Source organism: Rhamphochromis sp. 'chilingali' (assembly GCF_963969265.1).
Source record: "Rhamphochromis sp. 'chilingali' genome assembly, chromosome: 1".
Classification (NCBI taxonomy): Eukaryota; Metazoa; Chordata; class Actinopteri; order Cichliformes; family Cichlidae; genus Rhamphochromis; species Rhamphochromis sp. 'chilingali'.
In genome coordinates this window covers 63878134-63888649 of record NC_137929.1, presented here as the reverse complement: position 1 = coordinate 63888649, position 10516 = coordinate 63878134, and the positions used below count along the sequence as shown (strand labels likewise).

General features: G+C 41.8%; 1 protein-coding gene across 1 annotated transcript; it reads right to left on the bottom strand.

Moving 5' to 3' along the window:
• Positions 1-188: 188 nt before the first annotated feature.
• On the bottom strand, positions 189-7234 carry cnga1b (cyclic nucleotide gated channel subunit alpha 1b). The gene is made up of 15 exons (XM_080904696.1): positions 7071-7234; positions 5808-5936; positions 5238-5303; positions 5088-5150; positions 4860-4982; positions 4625-4729; positions 4320-4426; positions 4043-4217; positions 3582-3718; positions 3317-3489; positions 2898-3023; positions 2464-2616; positions 2142-2373; positions 1604-1779; positions 189-1515 (listed from the first exon to the last, which is right to left on the bottom strand). Exons 2-15 carry the CDS (start codon positions 5915-5917, stop codon positions 1285-1287), a joined length of 1977 nt encoding a protein of 658 aa, XP_080760822.1. The 5' UTR covers positions 5918-5936; positions 7071-7234; the 3' UTR covers positions 189-1284.
• Between the last annotated feature and the right edge of the window lie 3282 nt (positions 7235-10516).

Genomic DNA, 10516 nt, shown 5'->3' with positions numbered 1-10516 from the left:
GAGGAGAATGCACTGGAAATGAAACAAGCCATTCTGATTTTCTTATAAAATATCTTTATTTCAGCTTTTTGTTCCAGATTCAACATAATTATCATTCATATTTTTTGCATAGTTTAAAAAGCACAAGTCGCAGCATAAAAAAGGCGATGGATGTAGAGAGCATTATATGCTTTGAGTCTGGGGTTTATTCAGGTGTGCAGCAGCTAACCACAGACTGTATATGTGAAGATGGATGCAGCTGCCCAGTATGAAAAATGATGCAACGCTTAAGTGTTAAACCTGCATTCTTTCTAATAGCCAGCAGGGGGCAACTCTGATTGTGTGGCGCCTACTTCCCACTCTGACCTGAGTAAACATGCTCCCAGTGTGTTTATGGGGGGAGCTGATACTTTGAAGTCTTAATGAATAAAAAATATTTATTTAGTAAATGACAGTATTTATTACAGTCAGAAAGGATTATAGTATGCTGTGGTAGAAAACAGCAAAGTCTTCACAAACCAATATGTATGACCATTTTTGGTATGTACACATTTAATAATGTTGGGTTTTTCCCTGGGACAAACTGGGCTGATCTTCAAATCATCTGTACCTCACCCCAAATTCACCTTAAAGCTTTAAATCCCTTTCCCGTGTGATAGCCACTGCTTTAGTTGAACTGTAAATGACAAAATATTAGGTGCAATTTAAATCCCATGGCTGTTTTTAAATCATCTCTTAAAAAATGTTTTTGTAATTACAAAATTGAACATTGCAGTTCTTTCAAGGGTCACTGGGAGGCACTGCGTCGCACTTTAGGAGTCACTGCTGCAAAGCAAAAGCTTGAACTATGAACAACCTCTGTAACATCCAGAAAAGTTACTGCTCATTATTTATATACATTACAGTTACAATGTTTTACAACTTAAACATGGAAACAGTACTACATGGTGTCACATTAGTTTCTTTTGAGGCCTAGTTGTCCTTCTTGTGCTCTCTGAGTGTAATCTGGAGTCAGCTCCACTTCCAGTTGTAAGTGCTGACATCACAAATCCAGCAGGTGGTCGATACTTTACGAAGAGAAGTTTATCTCTAGAAGATGTCATGTGAAGGGATGTTACATCAATCTGAATGCAAGAAACAGATTTTGTCCTCTTTTTTCCAATTTGTCTTCAAAACTTTAACAGAAACTCCTCCAACTTTCCACCTGAGGTTCAAACATCTTGATCTCCACCCATCAAGCTGACTCAAGCTCTAAAATCGAACACTCCAGTCCTCTTCTTTGTTGTCTTCTCCTTACTTCTCCTCTTATTTGGTTGCCTCTATCTCAGGTGTTGGGGGTGGAGCTTCACCTGACGGATCAGCTTGTGGGGGCACCAACTTCTTCTCCAGCCGGGTGACTCTGTGTTTGAGCTTGCTGTGAGTGGCGTCGTGCTCGGCCAGCAGCCGGGCGTAACGGGTCTGCAGGGAGTCCAGGGTGCTCATCATCCGGTCCACCTTCTCCTCGATCTCTTTGGGGTCTGGGCCCTGCGCTGCCACCTGGAGGACAGAGTTCGTTTTAATAAAGTTTTTATTTCTGTAGACTAGATGTTTGCTAATGTTTCTAAACGAGATAATGTGACTGTACCTCGAGGTCCAGCAGCCCATCCTTCATTAGAATCTGCCTTCCTTTCTCCTCGAGCAGAGCTTTAGCATCAGGATATTCTGTCAGGGCTTCCATCAGGTCGTCTTTGGAAAGACAGAACAGGTCGGAGTAACCGATGCTTCTGATATTAGCTGTCCTCCTGTTTCCTGCCTTACTGCCTGTTGGAGAAGACGCGAGGCTGATTAGGTAACAGAAGCAGTCAGAAGGAAACAGCGCCCAATCCATCGATAACATTTTATGGGATTTTCATTTTTCCCCAGTTTTCTGCAGAAACAAACGTACTTTTATTAAATATTAAACCAGCTTTGGCTCAATAGCAAAACCCATTCTAAAGTTTTGTACATATTTGGGAAAATCTTTTTAAACAGTTCGTCCAAAGGTTTTGGTTTTCTAGCATTAGCACATTATCATTCTAGCATTAGCACATTATCATTCTAGCATTAGCACATTATCATTCTAGCATTAGTTACTGCCATTGTGACCGAAAGGATTAGCTTGCTAATAAAGTCATAAGGCTTACCTTTGATAGCAAGAATGCTGATCTCGCCAAAGTAGCTTCCGTCGCTGAGAACAACAAACTGCTTGAGACCATCGTCAGAAACGACAGCTAGTTTTCCCTCCTTGATGATGTACATCTCTCTGCCAATATCACCCTTCTTACAGATGTAGTCTCCAGGACTGTAGACCTGAGGCTGTAGTTTTAGCACCAGTTCCACCAACAGACCAGCCTCGCAATCCGCAAAGATACGGACCTGCCACACCACACAGAGGAGAAGACCTCATGCTTAGACTTTTTACATTTCTGTTGTATTTATGAGGGGTGCTTAGGAGCGTGCAAAGACCTTCTTCAGTGTGTCCAGGTGGACGTTGATGGCGATCTCAGCTCTCAGTTTGTCAGGGAGGTATTTCAACACTTCCCTCTCATCTACTGCTTTCTTATTGGTCCACAGGAAGTCAAACCACTTGATCACTCGCTTTTCCAGGTCTTTTGTTACCTGGGTTGGAAACAGAAGTATGGGGGAAGGGCTCAAGCAGTGCTTTGATGGGCTACATTACTGGTGTACTGATCATCAGGTGCATTGATACAGAATCTGTTTTCTGGTAAGTAAGAGTCGTTTTTGTCATTAAAAAAAGACAAAAAAGCGAAGCAGGTGTTATGTACAAGCTGAAGCAACTCAAATGGGATTTTCCAATTAGATTTATGTAAAAAAATATTTTATTTCAGATGCAAATACTATTAAAGGACCATTATGATAAAAATCACAGACTAACTGACCTTTCGGAAACTCATGTACTGTTTGATGGCATCAATGCGAGCCTGAAAGTCAGCTCTGGCAGCATTCATGTTGGTGATCATGGAGCCAACGTTACCGACAATGGTAGCAAAAATCAACACACCCACCTGTAGAAAAGCACAGGATATCCATAAACATCTATTTATTGTTGTTTTATATAGTATTAAATAAATAATATAAAAGCAAACGCAGATTTTTCTATTTTATAATCTCTGTATTGTATCAGTAAAGAAATATTGTCAAATTATGCCTAACATCTTACCATCTGTCTGTTTAAGCTTTCAAAACCAACCAAACCTCTTCAGGTAAATCCCCCACAACGCATCTGCTCTCAGGCTTGGGCTTTTTTAGCCACATGCTACACAGTCATATACTAAAGCTAAAGTTAGGCCGGACCCACCAGGAAGTCTGTGACGACGAAGAAGTACTCAGAGTTCTCTACAGGTGGTGGTGTTTCTCCAATGGTGGTGAGTGTTAACGTGGACCAGTACATACTGTAGGCATACTTCCTCACCAGACGACCGAACTCTGGATCGGTCGGGTCAGGATACACAAACCTGTCAGAACCGAAACCTGAAAGGACAGGACAGATTAATATGTTACAGCCTTTATCAGGGCTTCCTCGGGGCTTAAATCCAGATAAGGAATGAATCCAACAACCCCACCGATGGCTTTGGAAAAAGAGTAGTAAAGACAGGCATTCCAGTGGATGATGATGAGGATGTACATGACGAGGTTGGAGATACGCAGAGCGTTGGGGTAGTTTGTCCTGGTTTCTGTGCGCTGGAAGAACTCCATCATCCTGAAATGATAGGAGGTTAGTCTTGTCACTGCTGAGAAATTCTTAGTTATGTTTGCAGAATAGCAGTAGTGAGGGTTAGACAGTCCAAAACCTCTGTGACATTATGTGTGTATTCAGTATCCTTAGAAAATCATTCTTATTCATTTTATCATCAAATCTCTGACTTTTAGGAAAAGGAAAAGATTCATATTTGTACCTTTGAGTTAAACATCACAACAACTTTTAGTTAAACTATAAAGAAGTGTTGTTCATAAATTCATGGAATTCAAAAATATCTTCCTACTTAGTCCAAAGACTGGTTAGCAGTGATTAACCCTTGTTTACCTGTTAAACCTGAAGAGTTTGTTGAGGCGGATCTCGGGGTAGGTGACGCCGATGGCAAGGTAGAACACGTCAGTGGGAATCATGGACACCAGGTCCAGTTTGAACTGAAAGCTTTTCATGTACCGTTCACGTAACTTCAGCTCGTCCTTCACCAGCAAACCCTGCTCCAGGTAACCTGCAATCACATAATAAGCATTCAAAATTTGTACATGTTTGTACCATTATATTTGTGTGCTTACATTAACGTCTACAACAATCTGTGTGTGTGTGTTCAGACCGGTCCTAGTTCTGAAGACCATGTCACCAAGGTAGATGAGATCTGCCAGGAAGTCCAGGAGGAACCAAAAGATCAAGTAGTCAGTCTGCAACTCCTCGAAACATGCCCTGAAATGGACATGCATGTCACTCAGCACAGTAGTTACTTAAGTAACCAAGCTCTCTGGCATTGTTGGCTTTTATTTAACGGCACTGGGAACTTATTGTTGATATTAAGCTGTTGTTCTTCTGATGCTGTGGGCACCAAAGCCTTTAGAGCACTGACACAAACACATTGTTAGTAAGAAAGTGTGGATTTCATGTTACCTGGCTATAATCAGGGTCCAGTTGTACATGACAGGGATAGTGATCACACCCAGCCAGTAGTAGTACATGTTTCCTGCAGGATCAATCACTGTGATCTCCTTGGGACTGCAAACACATAACCAAATATAATTTGTATTTGCAGCACATGTGTACTTCAGCCTTACACAAGCATTCATAAAATCAGTTTTTCAAGACAGAGCCAGTGTTTCTGTTTAAGAAGATAAACTAAACATACGGGGCCTCCTTGGCTTTCTCCTTTTCTTTCTCCTTTTCTTTCTCCTTTTCTTTCTCCTTCTCTTTTTCTTCTTTCTCTTTCTGCTTTTTCTCCTTCTTCTCTTTTTTCTCCTTTTTTTCTTTCCTAGGAGAGATAATTACAAATAAGCAGTTTTCAGTGTTCATTAAAGTTGAAATATATTGAGATTTATGTGAAAATCTATATATCTGGATATGGACTCAAATTTACTCCTTTTTCTCTTTTTTCTCTTTCTTTTCTTTCTTCTCCTTCTTCTTTTTCTTCTTCTCCTCCCTGCAGGAAAGCAGGATATAAGAGATAAGTTTATATATGCCAATACATTTTACATGTAAGTGTATTTAGTCTGTGTGCGTGTCTTACTCTTCTTCATTGTTGTTGCTGTTATTGACGTTGAAGAGAAACCCCGGTCCAGCTTTTTGGGAGGCTCTGAAACAAAGAAAATGATCCGTTAACCTTCCCATCCATCAATAACCCTGAACAGTTGCCACTAACTGGTGTCATTCTTCAAGAAATTATGAAACTTTAACTTTAGACACTACAGCAGCTGCTAATGGCCTCTGAATCACGATAAAGGTCCATTAGGGTCTCTTCACGAGGCCCACGGGCACCTAAATCCTCTAAAGGACTCCAGAACCTGTTGGAAAATTTGTCTGTGAATACATTTTTGGTCCAAATGTCTTTCAGGTTACTATTTGTTGTTTGTTTGGATATAACTCTGGTAGGCCATTGGCTGGTACCCAAGCCCGATAAGTCCATGAACCTGCTGTCCTATGGCCTACACAGATTTAGCAAGAGGCCCTGAATCATTTTAAACCCATTCGAAAACCTCTTCGAGGACCCACTGAGCTACACTTGAACTACACTTTTCACAGGTGGCTCACAATCATCACTTTCATTACAGTTTTTGAGTCACATTTGTATGATACTCACCTGTCCTGTGCACCGACTTCACCTGGCTCCTCGTCCATATCTTGTAGAACTATGGAGGGTGGAGTTAATCTGGAGACTTGGTGTGGGAGTAACGGTGCTACCTTGGCCATGGAGATGTTTTTCTTTTGGCTAATTTATGTCCAGAAAGGGAGAAGAAAATGAATTTTGGTGAAACCTTTGCAACACAGAATGTCATACAGTCAGGACATATCCACGGTGAGTTTAGCATGATGGCATTTTATTTGAACACTTGGATGTGTCCAACCGGGTACCACGATGTCATAAAATACTGTCTTTATGCAACATCATTACAAGTTTGCTTTCCCAGCTGTTCAGTGCTGATGTTAAAAATCTTCCTGGGCCTAAAGAAATACAAGCCTTGCTAAAAACTTTAGACCTGACAATAACGTGGTCATCGGTACCCGAACTGATTAGCCTCTGGCATCCCTCTGTGATCCACATTTAGTAGGCCCGCTGCACCATGTTTGCAGCACAAAGTTAGTTGTCTGACAAATTTTCTTTGACCCAAAATGGTATTAAAATAATTGTATTTAAACAACACGAAATTGTCTTATTTTAGCTTATTAAACATTCTTTTCATGAATAATTACTAACGGTTAGAGCTTTACAAAGACTATGAGACTAAAGGAGACCCGGGTGGAAAGGATGGTTTTTAGAAAGACGTTTCATTACCAGGCGTTGTTTGGCCCTAACTGGTCGAACCACATAGGACCTACACAGGATCCAAAGCTGGCAGCTCAATGGCATTTTTGAGGCAGTGCCAACACCTGTATGAGCCATATTTTGCAATATAAGGGTAAGACAGATTTTGTTGTTGACACCTTATCATCTAAGTAGGCCATGTGTGGCTAACTAGGAGCCAAACTGGCTGCTTTATGGACCTGAACCCGGGAACATAAACTGTTTTTATTAGAGATTATTACCGGTTCTTTCTTAAGAACTGATTAGTAACGTTTTATGAAGATTCAGGTAAATAAAGACCCTTTGGTAACACGCAGGTTTTTGTGCTGTAGTGTGGGGTCACCAAGAGTTTAAACAAAAGCAACAGGTAAATTAAGATCACACACACATGAGTATACAACATATCCACTATCAACATTGGACCAAATAAACCTACATTGTTCCCTCACGTTTCCATTTTTATTGTTATCAATTCTATTGAACGAAAACGTGTATGATGTTTAAAAAATGTCTTGCATAATGTGCGGCCTTCTACCCTCAGTCCATTATCTCCTTACTCACCAGCTGATAATCCAACACCTGTGGTTATGTGGCCTAGATCCACCAGCAGCCCATCAAACTCATCTCCATGGAAACAGAGGAGTAACCTCCCATAAACGCACTCCTGTGGAAGCTGGGACCCTTTAAATCCTCACTGGTTTAGAGTCTAGAGGGAAAAAAGGAGAAAAGGGACCGAGGGATGGAAGGAGTGGAGCGTTCGGAGGGTCCAGCAGACGAGTCTCCTCAGTCACCCTGACCAGGATAAAGAGATTAGAGGAGGGATGATACTGTGTGTCTTACGTACGCCTGCACTCAGAGGTGGGGAATGAAACTACTACCATGTGGTTACACATGAAAATATACAACTCCACCTCGACAACTTTAATATTTGTTTCAGTGTTGAGCAAAGACGTAAAACAGCATGTAAAAGTGAATGTGATGCAACGGAGGAGTTCAAGTTAGACAAACAGGAAGCTAGGAAAGAAGGAGAAGAAGTGAAATGTGTCACAGAAGGAGGAGTTAATCAATGAAGCGATTAGAAAGGAAAGAAACGGCTAAATGAGAAACAGAAGAATGTATAACAGCATTACAGGAAGGAGGAAATAAAGAGAAGGATGAAATATGGTGGAGGAAAAAAGGGGACAGAAAGAGTGTGAGGAGTGGTGTGAAAGTAGTGATTGCAGTAGTGAAAAGTGAGGAAGAGCAGATTAGAAAGAGCCGTGCTGGTTTTCCTCTGATCCTCCTGAGTCAGCAGTGTAGCCTTAATAACACACAGCAGCCTTTAGCGGGCAGCTCTGATTGGCTTATTGGGAATTAGTCCGTGTGTGTGTGTGTGTTTGCAGCACTGTTACCTTTACTGTCACCACACAAAGACTATAATTCATGTGTGAGTGAAGTACCATCGGCTCTGCAGGGCTGAATCTTCATCCCTTTGTATTGCACTAGGAAAATGAACACATGTGTGACATAATCTCCACCACAGTCTTCAGTAACAGGCTTCTTGAAGCTTTTCTTTGGATGTTGGCAGCCTTTCTTTATCATGATGATCCCACACTGTTGAGTGGAGGCCAATCCTATGATAGTGTTTTCTATCCATGCTTTCACTGCACTGGCGGTGTGTTTGGGATCACAGCTGAAAAACGAAGCTGTTGCCAAGCAGGCTCTTTCCAGATGGTATTAGATGGTGGATGGTGGGACATCTCAGCCTCTTCTCCCCGATTCCCTTCCTGAAGAACGGCTTCTTCTTCCTCTGAGACCATTTCTGGCCTCAGCGAGCACCTCGGCAGTTTTAGGCAGTTATTTTAATTCCACTTTAACCGCTTATGCACCAGTCGCCTCAGATTCATTGAAGACATTGACATTAACACTTTGACGTTGAAGAAAATCTTTGGAGTCTTGCTCAAAATTTGAGAGCTGATAATAGGACCATGTTTATAAACTATTTCTTATAAACTTCCTGCTGTTCCAAAAGTGGCCACAATCCAGAAACACGTGGCTGCAGATGCAGTTTTTCATTTTAAACTGGGATTTATCGCCCTGCGCTCATGATCCTAAAGCTCCTGTTTAATTTGCAATTACATTTGAAAGAGGGAAACCTGGACCTGGTATTACCTGCTCTGTCATTTCAACAGAGAGTTTATGGCTATTGCTAATTTCCAAACTTTGTCCCTTGTGGGGCTTTTACATTCACACACATGCTCGGAGTGATGAGCTGTGTGGATCCTGTGTCTGTGACTCCCCCCTCATCTGCTGCCCTCTGCTGGATGCTTCTGTAACTGCTCTACTTTGAACCAATGAGTGATTTGTGATCAGTGAGTAAAGCAGTTGAGAATTCAGCTCGGATGCTGTGACAGGTTGAAACCACTGCAACAAGTCCTCTTTGATGTTCCACGATCAGCTGGATGTGGTGTTACTGCAAAGGTGAAGCACAGCAGCTCAGCATTCAGGTGTCAGACCACGAAAAGACACAGATCCACTGCCCTGCAGACCTTTTATAGATTTTTGAAAGTTTAACCTGACATTGAAACTGTTTTTAACAACAACCCCACAGTTACTGATTTATTGTGTTTTACATTATCTGACATTTCTGATTAGTGCTGATGTGCATGAAGTGAACTTCTTCCACTGTTTTGGCAGCCGTTCAGTAAATATGTACACCAGTCCCTCACACTGTTGCACAGGTCCCATCAGTAATGATGACAAAGGATGCTGTCGGTGTGTGTGATGCTTTCATGTGTGTGTGATTTCACTGTGATGAAGCCAGTTTATTGTGGCTATTTCACATTGAGCTGTGATACGGGGCTGTCAGAAATACTCACACCATTAGAAAAACACAAAACCACTGAGCTATGGTGGCAAGAAAAGAGGAAGAAGAGGCTTTTTCCCCTGATCTAGTTTTTTTCTCAAGCTTTTAAAAAAGATTTTCAATCCTGTTGAATAATTTTGACCTATTTTCTTCTGTTTTTTTGGATACAAAATAACAATCGTATATTTGAATGTCTGTTTGGACGAAATGTCCCCGAGCATGAATAAAAGACTTCAGAATTTATTTTTCACTTCTGAGAGAAACTTTCTAACATTTCTGTTTCAGGTCATCTTTTTGTAAAACTCTTTATAAACTTACCTAAAACGTAGTGAACAAAACTGCGATCTCAGCCAGACGAAGAGTTCAGTAGAACCACGTTATTCCTAAAATAAGTTGTATCACCGCGGCTCTAATTCTCCGTCCTTCCATTAAAAGTCTTTAATCTTCAGTTTCTTAAATGAGTCACGTGGTACGACCAACTCGCGAGACCGTTAACGTAGCTAAATTCGTCATCGACACAAACTTCCACGCGCGCTCCGAAGCCTCACAGCCCCGCGGAAGGATACACTATCCATCGACTTCAGCGGAGCATCCTCGCGCTGAGCCGCAGGTAAGTTCAGCGCCCCCGGTCCCCCCGGTCACACACACACGTCAGACTCAGCTCAGGCGAGAAACGTGTTCTTTTATTTCTCTGGTGGAAGAAAAAAAACCTGTCGCGTTAAATAGTGCCGCGTTTGTAAGGAAAAAGCGCTCCGGGGGGAGAAAATTGTCATGCTAACATACTTGTGGGGACCAACAGTCACTAACGGGGACAACGTGTCTGTCCGCACGAGTTTGAAGTTATTTTTGAGGCTCAAAATGTGGTTTTAGTGTCAGGGTTACAGTTAGCATCATGTGAATAAGATGTCCTCACTAAGATATGAAAACGAGTGTGTGTGTGTGTGTGCGCGCGCGCGTGGGCCGCTGTGACCTCTGACCCTTAGAGGAGCGGGAACATTAGCTGGTGTTTTTTAGAAGCTGGCTGCAGTTAACTGCTTACAGGCTGTGGTTTCCCTAACAAAGCTACAAGTTCACCGACTCACCGGCTGATGCGTTCCAGATTAAATGACCTGTGGGTGTTTAAAACCACAGTGAACAGCTACAAGTACAAAGGGTTTTTACC